The sequence below is a fragment of the Sardina pilchardus genome, chromosome 14, assembly GCF_963854185.1.
Source record: "Sardina pilchardus chromosome 14, fSarPil1.1, whole genome shotgun sequence".
Lineage (NCBI taxonomy): Eukaryota > Metazoa > Chordata > Actinopteri > Clupeiformes > Clupeidae > Sardina > Sardina pilchardus.
The window spans coordinates 13,049,775-13,065,148 of record NC_085007.1 but is presented as its reverse complement, the minus strand read 5'-3'; the positions used below and the strand labels follow the sequence as shown (position 1 = coordinate 13,065,148).

Genomic DNA, 15,374 nt, shown 5'->3' with positions numbered 1-15,374 from the left:
CCCACGGACTACCACACCGGACATTGTACAGGAAGCGATCGGACCAGCGGTCGCGGGAAGTCAGCCAGTCAGATCCGCACGGCGCTGCTGCTGATAGTAAGTGCGGAGCTGCTATACGGGAGTAAAGGTGGCGAGAGAATGAAAACAGGTGTAGATGTGTGTCGTGTGCTGCACTGGATGCAAAAGGGGGCTTTGGTTATGGTAGAGCTCTGTGCTCGACTAACACCAAACCCTCGCGCATCCTAGTGCACCACAGAGCGTACATACACCTGTGTTATTTTTTTTTTATATTCTAACCACCTTTTCCAACGTCCATTGTCATACCACTGCTATGACCATTTTGTCATGCTTCAATATCTCAGGCAGAGTGTGTAGGCTATCTGAAGAGAGGCTTCGCTGTAGAGATTACGGCAGTGAAAGAGATGATGCCGCGTTTGATAACATTGCTCATTGGGGTGAAAGTAGAGACGGCGTAAGGATGGAGATACAGCGCGGTGCGTAAAAATGATGCTTGCTTTTTTTCTCTCTCCCCCTTCTCGCATCTAGATGGTTTTCCGTGACCTACACACGCGTTATGTAATGCGTTAACGATGCGAGCGACAGTGGGAAAAGGGGGCGAATGGGCTCGTCTTCCTCACCTTTAGCGGTATGTGCAGCAGAGCCATGCCGATGTGAGAGACCCGAGATATTGTCTATTGTGCCCGGTTTGTACTGCACCGCTGACGGACATCCGTGAGCTTTTCTCTGCATGCACACACCGCACATCACAACTGATACATTGCTAGGGTGTACACATAGTCGTATTCTCAGGGTCTTTGTGCGGCGTGTTTATTAATATCAAGTCATGATCATTTGTTGTTTTGGTTCTTTCTCAGCATATTTCGTCAGCCTACAGGGATTTCATAGCTGCTTGGTTTATAGGTTACAGTGGCTGGTTCTACTCGCATCTGGATCATTGATAGGACGTGCGATGCTCGGTGAAGAGGAAATTGGGATATTTTTTACTTACAAGTTGAGTGACCGGGCAGCTGTGCATGTGATGTCATTGGCAGAGTTTTGGCTCTCGGGGAGGCCTTGGTCCAGCTGTTGGTCGCTGGAGACTGAGGCCCTTTGAGCCCAGGCCTTCCCATCTCAAAGCAGGCCAATCCATATAGAGCCCGCATATAGGACCGTCAGTGCTATGGCAGAGCTTTGTTTTACATACCACCTCTCTCTCTCTCTCTCTCTCCCTCTTTCTCTCATTCGATTTCTACAACACCTAACTGTGCGCAAATTGGACCTCTTTGCGCATCATAAATCTGCGATAAATTGACGTGATGTGATGATTGTCTACTTTGCTTTGTGTTGATATGTGTGCGTGTGTTATTGTAGAGAGGGGGGATTAGAAGGCACTCCAAAACTTGTGACTGGGGGGATCAAGGTGTTGTTGTTATTGTTGTTGTTGTAGTGCATGACATTTTTTGTTGACAGTGATATCGCTGTATTAATCTGCAAGAACAGTAAAGCGCGCTGGACGTATAGAGCAAGGCCAAGAATGTATCCATTGTGTGTGAGTATACGTTCGGTTCTGGAGATAGTGAACGAGGGAAGAGAGTGCGCGCACGGGCGCGCTGTATGAAGCATGGGAACGATGATGTAATGCCAGTGAGTGAGTGACTATGGCAGCGAGGGGAGTGTAGGCACGTGCCGGAGCGCTCGCCAACACACCAGCAGCGACACCTGCTGGATGCGGAGCGAAATGGCAGCTCCAAAGCTTCTGCTGTTGCTGCAGAATCTACATGGTTTGGAGGTTCCCTCATATGATGTGAACTGACTGGCCATTGTCGTTATGGTTCACATGTAAAACCATAAAATTGATATCATTGTCTTTTAATAATCCTCAGGGTTACTCAATAACTGATGGTGTCTACAATTCTTAGTGCACATCAAATATGAATGATTTGAACAGATGTGGATCAGACTAAAGAATATATCTCAACCTCATGTCTGTTCAGACATGATCTAAGGCCAGAAATCACAACCTTAGGTAGTTGTGATGACATGTCACTCAGGTAATGGTAATGCCTTGCAACATCTGGCCAAAACCGCAGATGTCACAATTGGACATGGAAGGTCTTCATTTAGGCCCTGCAGTCTGTCGACACACAGTAGCAACATGCTGTTTCAGTATGACATAATGTTAAGCAGTTCACCATTGTGTATAATCCCATTTCTTACCAAAGTTAATATTCAACCTGATACCAAAGACACTAAATGTGTACCATAAAAACTAGAGTTTCATTGTTTTGTTCTAGTCAGCTGAACGAGAGACAGTGTTGCTGACTTGTATAACCAGATTGGTTTGAGTACAATGATCCCAAATCAGTGCATGAAGGAACCATTAATCAAGGGTGTGGTCCAGTTGCAGATAACATTTAGTCAAATCAGCTGGCGCACAACCTGCACACCGCAGTATTTCGCTAGCACAATTGTTCCGGACATTGGACAGAAAAGCTAGTATATGTAAGTAATGGCGGTTTTCTCTGTCTTCTGTTGGGTAGATTTTGACGCTCACAGAGGAAAACAGTGAAAACTTTCTGTCTTGAAGTTCATTGTCAGGTCATCGACAGTTTAGAATAGAAAATGGGTCAGTCAGACAGACAATATATTGTGGAGTGATTGCTTGAGGACAGACTGTTCTTATGACTGGGGAGACTTGGGTTTCGTCTTCGTCATCTTCTTAGTGAACTATTCTGTTTTTTATGGTGTTAGGTCTCAGTGCCACCATGTACAAAGCTGTTGTTGTCGGTACAACACCAAAACAGTATACTCCCTGTCTTTCTCTTTCTCTCTCTCATTCACTCTGACACATAGTACACACACACACACACACACACACATACACACTTGCACCATTATACATGCTTATCCTGTGTGGAGTTGTGTTCACGTGTTCTGAGTATGTCTCGATTAATGTGTGTGTGTGTGCGCGCGCATGTGTGTGTGTATGTGTGTGATTAACATGGGGAGGAGTCAAGGTAAGAGAACAACAGGTAGACTGAGACAGGATTAAGTAACCTGCAGCGTAAAAGCCTCTGATCTTATCGTGAGGCGTGAGGGATACTCGAGAGGCCACATTTGCACATTTGCGACATTTGCCACCAGAGTAAGATTTCTCTTAGCCTACTATCTGTTCTCATTAGTGAGGGACCTGTGTTTTCACCAAGTTACCAAGTCAGTGTTTGTTTTTCATGTTATTGCCTACCATTAAATTGCCATTTCACATGCTTCTTGTCACTGATGTTCGTTGAGAGATAAGGACAAAATGAGTGCTGGCTTAATCTATTATCCTTTTCAACAGTTTCAGAATTTGTCTAAAATGATATTATGCATAGCCTACATTCCTCGCATACATTGTACAAAAACCCTAACCAGTAAACATTAGTTTGGTAAATTCATTTCCACAATAACAACTACAGGCTCAGCTCTTGTCAGTGGCATAATATTGACATGAATATGCAGTATTACATGACAATATTAATGTAATGTGGCATCAGATACTGTAAACTAAGGTGTTGTGAACTTTCCTCCTATATGGTTTGATTAGACTTTGATCCACAGTGGAGCTGATATTTCCTTCTGTTGGCTGCTGTACTCCTGGTATCAATAGTGTCAAAGTCTCAGATGAGGACTAGCTTCCTGGAACTCAATGGGAACAAGGGGGGGGAAACCCATAGATGACAGGTATAAAGCATGATGTCATATTGCACACCACCCATAGCGCATTAGATTGAGCTGTGCAACATATAGTCTACCTGAGTCTACCTGAAACACTGACACAAGATGAAACATCAAAAACTATTCATCATTCTATTATGTTTAGAAGGATTTGTTGTTTTGATTACTTCAGCGTTTGTACAGTATATCTTATACATTCATTTAGGATAAAAAAAGATTAACAACATCTCATTCAGTTAGAATGTACACTGTGAATGTTGTGATTTTCAAGATATAGAGAGTAGTGTATTCTGGGAATTAATAGCACACATCATGGAAAAGGGTGGTGGGAGCGGTGCATCCTCCTCCAGGTTTAGGATGACCTCATGCTTGGTGTCCATGTCAAGAAGGGTTGGGGCTGGGGGAGGGGGTGTCTTGGGACTTCAGGATGCTTTTGAGTCAGTGTCATGTTTCGTGCACTACAGGCGGTTGCAGACTGCAGCACTAATTGCCTATGTGTGTGTGTGTGTGTGTGTGTGTGTGTGTGTTCTAAGCATCCATGTTGACACACGTTAACATATTGACGTGACATTGAACAGTTTAAAATGTGATATAGAAAGTCCTCTGTCTGACACGCTTAAAGAACGGTGGCAGAGTGATGCTGCCAACACGTCTCTGATTTCTGAGGCACATCTATAGGTCAACGATGAGGTCATGTTTTACATGGGTTTGTGTGACTTGAGTTTGTTTTACATTGAGTTTGTATTTGAGTGAGTTTGTTTGAATTCCTCTTAATTACATTATCACTGCATCTTGTAATTCTAAGGGCCTGACAAGAACTCCATAGCTCTTGATCAATACTTAGATGATCACAGGTATAAACTTGTGGGAACTGAAAGGACAAAGGACAAATCCTGATTAATGTAATGACTATATATGGTATTAATCAATTCCCACATGTCACATGTTAAAAGGAATGTGACACAAAGGGAATCAGGCACATCAAATTTAGATGTAAGAATTATTTTGGAAATAAATGTGTGGTATCAATTGAACCAAGAAAAGATCTGTGTCCTTTTCTCATCAAAATGCTGTGCAGGGAGCAAGTTGAAGAGGATACATTCAAGAGCAGCATATGATATAAATATACTATCCGTGTCTGCACAAAAAAACAAAGCAGCTGATGGTGAAATATGTCTTATGTGATGCGTTGAAACAACTTCCATTTTCTGTTTAGTCAAAAAACCTTCTCGTTTTTTGTCAGTGGTCATTTCTCTGTTTGGTTAAAGAAATATTTCTTTAGCTCTGCTGTACAGCCAATCCCTCTTCTTCATCCAGTCCCTTTCCATCCGATCAGATTAGATAGGAACTAGGACTAGGAACTAGGACTAGGAACTAGGACTAGGAACTAGTCTCCCTGACAGGCCACGTGTCTACATCATAGCTCCTCTGTGTCTCTGAACTTTCCTAAGATACGTCATGTTTGTCATTGTTTCGATTGAGATGAATGTTGAACACAAGTCAAGATGAACACAGTTAATCTCCTGAAGCGCTCAATCAAGGTTTCATTTGCTACCACAATCACAAGGCTAATTCTCTAAGGTCACAGTGATGTTTGTTTAAGAAATTCAGCTCGTCCTGTTAAAAAACCCTCAAGTTTAACAATGAAATTCCACCATGTCCTTTTCTCTCTCCCTCTACTCTTTCTTCTCTCTCTCTGTGTGCTGCTCTTTCTCTTATCCACACCTCTTCTCTCTCTCCATTCACACCTCACTTCCACTCGTTCTTTCACTCTGACTATTTTTGTGTACGTGTGGCTCTTTCTCACTCTCTTCCTCTTACCCCTTCCTTCCTTCCTTCTTTCTCTTTCTCATCTATCTCCCTCTCTTTTTCCCCTCGTCCCCCTTCCCTTCTCTCCCTCTTCTACCTCCTCCTCTCTCCCCTTCTTCCTTTCTCACTCCCTTCCTCTCTCCCCTTCTCTTCATTCTCTACCTCCTCCTCTTCCTCTCTCCATACTCTCTTTCTCTTTCTCCTCTATCTTCCGTCTTCTTCCCTCTCTCACTCTCTTCCCCTCTCTCCTTCCCTTCTCTTCTTTTTCTGTCCCCCTCCCTCCCTCATCTCTCTCCCTTCCTCATCTCTCCCCCCTCTCTCTCTCTCCATCATCTCCCTCTCTCTCCCTCTCTCTCCCTCATCTCTCCCTCCCTCATCTCTCTCCCTCTCTCTCTCTCTCTCTCCCTCCCTCTCTCTCCCTCATCTCCCTCTCTCATCTCTCTCTCCCTCCCTCATCTCCCTCTCCCTCTCTCTCTCCCTCCCTCTCTCTCTCTCTCTCTCCATAGTGTGCGTGTCTGCTGCTCGGCGTGGTGACTCCACCCCCCAGCTCCTGTGCGGCGCGTGGGCAGCAGAGTGAGGGGCGTCGCCCCGCCCGGCATGGGCAGTGCTGGCAGCGGGGTAGCCGATCACCAGTCACCGACGTTCGCCATGCGCAGCGTGGGCACCCGCACCAGCACCCTCACCGCCAGCGCCGGCCCCTCGGGCAGCGGCCTGACGCGCGGACCCTCTCTGCCCCCCGCCGTCGCCACCGCCGCCAACACCTCCACCTCCACCCGCCGTCGCCTCGCCGACCGCAGCTACAGCGCCGAGCGACACCCCCACCCGCCCAACATCTCGTCGGGCCCCGCCAAGACCGGAGGAGGGCCGCCGCCGGGTGACGAGCGCGGCTACGGCAACACGGAGGGCTCGTATTACGGCGGAGGCACGGAACAGCCACCGCTGCCGCCGCCGCCGCCGGACGGCACCGAGCGCTCGCACACCAACGCCAACCGCCATCTGACCAATGGGGAGCGGATGGTGGCCAACGCCGCCTTCCTGAACGGAGGAGGAGGGGGTGGGCGGCGCGGAGATGGGCATTACGGAGAGCGCGGCCGGACGTCCGAGGCCGTGTCGGGCCAGGGCACGACGGGAGTGGACATCTGCGGCAACAGCGTGGTGCTCAACAACGACAAGAACAGCAGCATTCAGCAGATGAGCACGCACTACAAGAGAGAGGAGAACCCCACAGCCAAGGTGGACAACCACAACAACCCCCCCAACATCTTGCCTGTCTCTGGGAAACTGGAGCAGGTGAGGTGGATGGAGGGGTCAGATGGGGGGGGGGGGGGGTTGGTAGGGGTGGTCGTCAGGGGATGTGTGGTGAAAGGGGTTGATTCAGATATTTATAGTCAGTATACTGTATGAGCCCTAATTTAAATGGTGGACAAAGGGCACCATAAGTCTAATACTGCATTCCAGACAACTTGAATGTCAGAGGTCGGACTTCAGTTCCAACCTTGAAACTGGGGTAGATCGACTTACCCCAAGTTTAGAAGTGGGAACTCCAACTTCAAGAGGCGTTCCATTGCACTTTTTCCCAGTAGGAGGTCAGAATTCTTGACCGCTGAGTTTGTCTGGAATGTAGCATAACCACATGCAAAGTTCTTGTCCATGAACAATAGCTCTCATGTGATACATTATGTGGGAGCATTGACCTGACTCATCAATGTTTGCAGTTAAGGTCTTGCCCATGGTGTTAAAAGAGCATATTGATTTACCTATTATGAAATTAGCTTTAACCAGACCTTGCCCATCATTCATTTGAAATTAGGGCCCTAATTTTTTTGCATGTTCTGTATGGCGTGTAAAATTAGCCACCTAGGCCCCAGCCGTGGCGCGACTGGCTGGGGCACCTGCACCACACGCCGGCGACCCGGGCTCGATTCCCGCCCCGTGGTCCTTTCCGGATCCCACCCCGACTCTCTCTCCCACTCGCTTCTTGTCATTCTCTCTACTGTCCTGTCCAATTAAAGGCATAAAAAGCCCAAAAAAATAATCTAATTTTTTTTTTTAAAAAATTAGCCACCTAGACCTTCTTTTAGGGAGATCTGGAACACCATAGTTCATAACCGTTTCTCTCAGACAAGAAAAATGTCAGGCCGTCCCCAGCTGTGGCATGGCTGGCTGGGGCACCTGCACTGTACGGCGGCGACCCGGGTTCGATTCCTGCCTTGTGGTCGTTTCCAGATCCCACCCCTACTCTCTCTCCCGTTCACTTCCTGTCATTCTTCACTGTCCTATTGCATTAAAGACATCAAAAAGCCCAAAAATATATACTTAAAAAAAGGAAAATGTCAGGCCAATCAGCGACGAGAGAGGAAGACAAATAAAACATAAAATATACATGGAAGTATAGACCATACAAACATATATCACTGCACCATTCACAACAAAGACAGAATGTGCACAACAAAGTGGGGATAAAAGTGCACACCAACAGCAATCATGGCTACAGTAGGCTGAGCCCAGTTGAATAAATACTAATCATGATACACAGTCATTTGCTACTGTTTAGCATCTTAATTGCAGCTAGGATAAAGCTTTTATATTTCCTTAACCTGCAGTTTGCCATTCTGAATTGTCTACCTGAGGGTAGCAACCAAGGCTATTTCCTGATTCAGTATGTGGGTAGGATCATCTAGAATCTTATGTGCCTCCCTGAGCACTGACTAATCATGCAGTGACTGTCGGTAATACTGTTCTTGATGCCCCTCAAATTTCAAAAGCTGCACTGACCAAACGCCCTAACATGGACTTTAAATGAACTGAAATATTAACATAGCATTTGTTTAGGAAAAAGAAAAATAGGAGTTTCTTGTTGGCACCATACAGTCTAAGCCTTCTTAAGAAGAACATCCTCCGTTGGAGCCAAGTACAAAGACTTGTGCAAGTGTTGGAAATGTTTCCCAATCGAGAGCCATTTTGTGAATGAGTTGATATTTCCAGGTGTAGAATAGTGGGTGTGGTGTTTAGGTTGGCAAGTGTGTGGGTGGTATGATTTTATCTATAGTGTTTTTGGCTACAGAATGTTAGTGTGTAAGGTGCTGTGTAGGTTAGTAGTGGCTATGTGTAGTATGGTAGTATATGATATGTAGATTTATTAGATGTGATATGGCTGTTTATAGTATGGTAGTACTTGTGGTATGTAGATCAGTAGGTGTGATAAGATATGGGATTGAATTAGGTGTGGTTTGTAGGTAAGTGGGTGTGATATGGTTTTGTAGTTTGTTCGTTGTAAGTAAGTTGTATGAGTGTTAGTTAGTTACAGTGTGAGATTAGTAGCTGTATGTGCTTCGTTTTAGTACTCTGCATTAGACTAGCTGAAGGATCTCACTCCAGGGTGGGTCAGGGAATGTGGCACGATGTCTTCTATTCCAATTATATTTTAAAGATAAGTAAGATGTGGTAAGAAGTAAGATGTTAGACCAACTGGTTAATAGGGTTAAACAGTTGGTCTAACCACCATATGGGAACAGCAGTTTGATAAAAACAATTTTCCGATACAAAACGTTTGCAGACCCCCCTGATGAAATTGGAATCTCTAGCTTATAGAACAGGAATTCACAGAATAATAGAGCAGTGGTGCATATTTTATGTTGTTCTTGCATTCCACATGTCTTGTGTTCACGTTTTCTTTGCTCCACAGAATAACGATGGCCTGGTGCGTCCCTCCGCTTTCAAACCGGTAGTGCCCAAGAGTTTTCACTCAATGCAGAACTTGGTGTCGCCGCCCCAGAAGGGACCAGGTGGTGGAAGAGGTGGAGGGAGTGGTGGAGGTGGAGGAGGTGGAGGAGGAGGAGGAGGAGGAGGAGGAGGTGGGGGTCACCCCGCTTCCGGAAACCACAGAGATCGCGACAGCCCTGGCGGCGGGGTCACCCGTGGGGGTTGTGGGCAGGGGGTGGTGGGTGGCGGTATGTCCGACTCGGGCAGGAACTCTCTGACCAGCCTGCCCACGTACACCAGCTCGGGGGGCTACGCGCCACCGCCACCGGTGCTGGGGCCCCTCAGCGCGTCCACCAGCCACATCAACCGGCTGGCCGAGAAGCTGGAGCGGCCGGGCGGCGGCAGCGGCTACCAGAACGGCCTGGGCACGTCCGACAGCGGCCGCTCGTCCTCGGGCAAGAGCTCGTCGTCGTACCAGCGCCTCAGTCACCTGAGCGACGCCCCCGCGCCCCTGCGCCCATCCCCCTCCTCCGATGACATCATACAGGATCTGGAGGACCGGCTGTGGGAGAGAGAGCAGGAGGTGGGTAGTTGTATGTGTGTGTGTGTGTGTGTGAGAGTGTGTGTGTGTGTGTGTGTGTGTGTGTGTGTGTGTGTGTGTGTGTGTGTGTGCAAGTGTGTATGTGACAAGGATGTTGAATTCAGTCTTTAATTTTACACCTATCAAAATAAAATCTCCATGGGTGACCTATTCTGTCTGTACTAGGACAAGAAATGATAAAACTGTAAAAAGATAATTATTGTAGTAACTTTCCTGTTACTGCAGTACCTTTCTTGAAGCACCCAGGTGTTTTTGGCTCCAGTTCTGAAAATGTTTTGTGCAGAGCCCCAAATCAAGTGTTTTAGGCTTTTTTTCACATATCACCCAGATTATAATCTTATAAAACCTATGAAAAATGTGTACCGGTATCTTATAAAACTTATAAGATAGGTATGAAACCTATAAGATAAGTGATCTTACAAAACATATAAGTATAACTTAACTTAAGAGTTAATTTCTCAAAGCCCCTGCTCCCTCCATCAGTGAGCCTGGGTGCTGATTCCTTTTAGACAGTTAGAAAACTGGTTGGGTGAGTTGTGTGTGAACCAGATCCAGAGAGTCCGATTACCAAACCGCCTTTCTGAAAAGAGCGAGAGCCTCCCACTCCTCCTGCTCAGAGACCACTGTGTGAGCCCTTCTCCTCCTCTCCTCCTCTTCTCCACTCGTCTCCTCCCCTTTTTTATTCACCTTCACCTTTCCCCCCTTTATTTGGCTTCTCCTCTTTTCATTCCTCTGCTCTCCCGCACTCCATGATTCTAATCCCTTCATTCTCAAAATGATCCTCTTCTTCTTCCATCCCTACACATTTCACTCTCATTCTTTCACTTTTTTATCCCTCATCTTTCTTTTATTCTCATTCTTTGACTGATTTATCGCTACATCTTTCTTTCACTGGTCCACGTATTTTTCTTTCACTGTCACTCTTTCACTCTTCTATCCCTACATCTTTCTTTCACTCTCATCTCTGCTGTCTACATTCCATCACTCCCCCACATCTCCCCATCTCTGTTCTCTCCTGAACTCTTTCCTTCTTTTTCCCCTTCTTCCCTACACCTCTTTTCCTCTTTTCCTCTTTTCCCCCTTTCCCTCTTGTCTCTCTTGCTTTTTTCTTTCCACCTCTCCTTCTGCCATCCCTCATTTAAAATCCCTTCTTTATTCCTCATTCCTCCCTCTCTCCCCTCTATCCCACCATCTCCACCTCCCCTTCCTCTTCCTTCCTCTTACATCCATCCTCCCCTCCACCCCCCTCCCCCCCCACTTCTCCAGGTCCTCCACATGCGGCGCAACCTGGACCAGAGCGAGGCGGCCATCGCGCAGGTCTTCGAGGAGAAGCAGCGGGTGTGGGAGCGCGAGATGGAGGACCTGCGGCAGAACTACGCGGCGCGGCTGCAGCAGGTGACGCGGCGGGCCCAGCGCTCGCAGCACGCGCTCCAGGCCCAGATCACGCGCCTCACGCAGGACAAGCGCCGACTGCAGGAGGAGATCGCCGCCCTGCTGGCCCAGCGCGACGAGCTGGAGCGCAAGTGCCTGGACTACCGCAAGGAGCAGGCCGACATCCTGCCACAGCTGGAGGAGACAAAGTGGGAGGTAAGAGTGTGGGTGTGGGTGTGTGTGTGTGTGTGTGTGTGTGGGGGGGGGGGGGTTGTATGTGTGTGTGTGTGGGTGTGGGTGTGTGGGTGTGTATGTGTGTGTGTTGGTGCATGCGTGTGTGTGTGTGCGTGTGTGTGTGTGTGTGTGTGTGTTTGTGTGTGTGTGTGTGTGAAGGGGAGTTTGATCAATAGGAAGTGATCAGATTCCACTGGGTTCTCAGGGGTCAGTGGCATCACAACCCCCCTGCCACAGTCCAACCCTAACCCAATGTGCCAATAGATCAGTGCACTGGACCGTACGCACGGAAGGCTCTTAAGCCCGCTCATTTGTTTTCCGGTGGAGCCAGGTGTGTTGTAACCGCCGCTTGTTGTTAATGTAATTATTGTCTACACAGATCCGGTTGGGTGTTGCACCTAGTGAATCAGCACGTTGCGATGTAGAAGGATTTATGCGTGTGTTAAAGTTGTGTTGTGTTTATTGGGTAAACAAGATATTCCGTGTCAGAGTGAACATGTAATGAGCAGAATACAACAGAAGAAGCCGTTACGACACAGCTAACACTCCACCGGAAACACATGGGCTGCCTAAAGAGCTTTCTGTGCATGAGGTACAAGACAATAAATCCAATGTTTTTTGTGTATAAAAATGCAGAGCGTGCCTCACTCTGTGTAACTGTGTTGGGGAGCACATTTCTAAATGCATACCCAGTGCTGCACATGGAAATGTAAATAGTGTTATTATAGTTTTTGCTTTATGTTTTGCTTTGTGTTGAGATGTACCTTATTATTAATATATTATAATACACCTTGCATGTCATCTAAATGCCTATCTTATGCAATTTTTTAAATGGTCCTTTCCTGTTGCTGAACATTGCATCTAAGATGCTTGATTGCGCTCTCTCTTCTCTATAAATATGTTGTGATGTGCTGTGCTGCGCTACCTTTGAACGTATAGGTGTGCCAGAAAGCGGGCGAGATCTCCCTGCTGAAGCAGCAGCTCCGGGACAGCCAGGCGGAGGTAACGCAGCGCGCCGGGGAGATGGTGGCCCTGCGGGGCCAGCTCAAGGAGCTCAACGCCCAGCTGAAGGAGCGCGAGGAGGCCATCCAGGGCCTGAAGGAGTCCTACACCAGCAAGAGCCTGGAGCTGGAGCGCTGCGAGGGGGAGCTGCAGAGGACACTGGCGGAGGTGGGTGGACGCACACACGCGCAGGATGGGCCACACACACACACACACACACACACACACACACCCATACACGCACGCACGTATGCACACTCACTCACACACACACACACACACACACACAGTATAAACTACACATAGAAATCTTGTGCAAACACATCTATACTCTCACATATGTAAATACATGTGAACACACATACACACACACACACACACACACACACACACACACACACACACACACATACACGCACGTACACACATACACACACAGAGTATAACCTACTCATACGAATCTTGTGCATACACATCTACACACACACAATCACATAAGTGCACACACACACACACAGTAAAAACACGCATCCATTGATACACCTACATATAAACATGTACAGATACAAATTTTAGCATATAAGCTACTGTAAACAAATGATAGCGTAGGCTTATGCCCACACAAGTAGTTGCCCATTCATTTACACGTACAGCTTATGCAAGCTCAACCCACTGACAAACCTCCACACCATCTCAGAAACATGTCCCTCTCCACTTCTCTCACTCTTTTTTCTTTTCCTGTATCCCACTCTCTCCCTCTCTCTCTCTCTCTTTCTCCCTCTCTCTCTCTCTCTCTCCTCCCTCCCTCTTTCTCTCTCTGTCTCTCTCTCTCCTCCCTCTCTCTCTCTCTCTCTCCATCTGCTCCCTTTCTTTCTGCTCTTCCTCCTCTGCTAGGTGTCTCTGCTGAGGCACAAGCTGAGTCTGTTCGAGGCGGAGGTGCTGGGTCTGAAGCAGGCCCTGGGGGAGATGAACGCGTCCGCGCGCCACCTCGACTCGTCCCGGGCCCACCGAGACGCCCACCTGTCTCCGTCCGGCTCCATGGAGCCCCTGGGCATGGGCATGGGCATGGGCATGGGCATGCTGCTGCCGCCCGCCTCTTCGTCGCCATCGTCGGAGGCGCTGCTGAGCCTGCAGAGCGACGAGGCCAAGGTGCAGCAGCGGCAGGAGGCGGCGGCGGCAGCGGCGGCGGGCGACCTGCGTCGCCAACTCGAGCGCCTGCAGGGCGAGCTCCGCCTGGAGCGCCAGCAGCGCGAGCGCCAGGCGCTCACCTTCGCCCAGGAGCGGCACACCTGGCAGGACGAGAAGGAGCGCGTGCTCAAGTACCAGGCGCAGCTGCAGCTCAGCTACGTGGAGATGCTGCAGAAGAACCAGGCGCTGGAGGACCGCGTGGACCAGCTGAGCACCAAGCTGACCATCTCGCCCGCGTCGCCGCCGCCGCTGCCGCCGGGCGGTTTGCCCCCGCCGGCGCTGCCCCCGCCGCAACCCATCCTCGCCCTGCCACCCGCCGGACTGCCCGCTCTGCCCGCGTCCGCCTCGATGTCCTCGATGTCCTCGCTGCCCTCCCCGCCACCGCCGCCGCCCGCCGACGAGAAGAAGCTGCCCGCCCTGCACCAGCTGGCTCCCCCGTGGCCTGTGCCAACGCGCCTGGAGAGGATCGAGTCGACCGAGATCTAAAGATGGCTCTGGAGAGAGAGAGAGAGAGAGTGAGAAAGAGAGAGAGAAAGAGAGAGAGAGAAAGAGAGAGAGAGAGAGAGATAAAGAGAGGGAGAGAGGGAGAGAGAAAGAGGTGGCGGAGAGAGAGACGCGAGCACCATGCAAACGACCTGGGTCAAGCACCCCGCTGAAAGTATACAAAATGACAACACGCTCCGTGTGTGTGTGTGTGTGTGTACAGTATGTGTGGCATTTCCAGAGGTGTCTCCGTGGTTCTATTTCACATCACGAAACACTCAATGGGGTGCTCCCAGATGGGGGAACATCTGGAGGGTTTTGTTGTCTCACATACTTCAACACATGTATTTGACGCAGGTCAAGCTCTGCTGGATAACTCAACGAACACTGCACCAATGTCCATAGAATTTGGTAGCTCTTCTCAAGACCATCACACCACAGGTTTGCAGGTGGGGTCCAGGGATGCACTGCCAAGATAGCTTGCAGGGAGAGTGTCAGACTACTCTGTGTCCTCCTGTTGGGGTGGACAGTCCGTCTTCGCCGTGTTTGAAATGTGTGACCAGTCACAACTGATGAAAAAAAAAAAGTGTTTATTTTCTGCCTATAACCATAAAAAAAAAAAGTTTGTTTCTTACAGCTTATCCCTAAGCAGGTTTTAGAAATTTGTGCCTACTGGTTATGGTTAAGAAATGGTATGGATTGTGATGAATGTGTTTACTGATGACGCTTTCTGAAGCAGGATCGAGGCCTTGGTGGGGAGATACTTGTCAGCATTTATAGCTGAGGGGTCTGACCCAGAGAGTATGCTATAGGCACTTAGTGCTTTACTTCATAGCTGACCCGGTTATCAGTAGGATCTACTGGAAGGGTATAGGTGGATGCTGATACAGAGAGAAGACGATTTTGAGTTCCATACCTTGGCATTTTTAAATTCACCCTTAGCTCTGACTGATGCTTGGGAGGAATGTTTATTGACACACACAAGCACTGTAGGGATTTTAATCCTCTGTGATTTGATCTGAAAAAAAAAATATATATATATATATGTATAATAATAATGGCAGGTTACTGTATGAATGTTCTGAAAATCCAAGGCGTGGAACTCATCATCATAACGAGTAAGTTTGATCTGGGACCCACCTTTATAGAACCAAGAATATGGTACAGAATATGCTAACATTACAGGGGACCCTCTAACTGGAGGAATTATGGGATACTGTGCTCAAATGCACAAAGTACACACACTGCCCCTCCCTGTTTGGTGCTA

At 48.3% G+C, this 15,374-nt stretch overlaps 1 protein-coding gene across 1 annotated transcript; it reads left to right on the top strand.

Annotated features, from left to right (window-relative positions):
* The first annotated feature begins 6,174 nt into the window (after positions 1-6,174).
* LOC134101251 (leucine zipper putative tumor suppressor 3) lies at positions 6,175-15,131 on the top strand. Its single transcript, XM_062554849.1, has 6 exons — positions 6,175-6,759; positions 9,212-9,323; positions 9,414-9,811; positions 11,096-11,416; positions 12,374-12,604; positions 13,331-15,131. Exons 1-6 carry the CDS (start codon positions 6,175-6,177, stop codon positions 14,108-14,110), a joined length of 2,427 nt encoding a protein of 808 aa, XP_062410833.1. The 3' UTR covers positions 14,111-15,131.
* Positions 15,132-15,374: the final 243 nt, after the last annotated feature.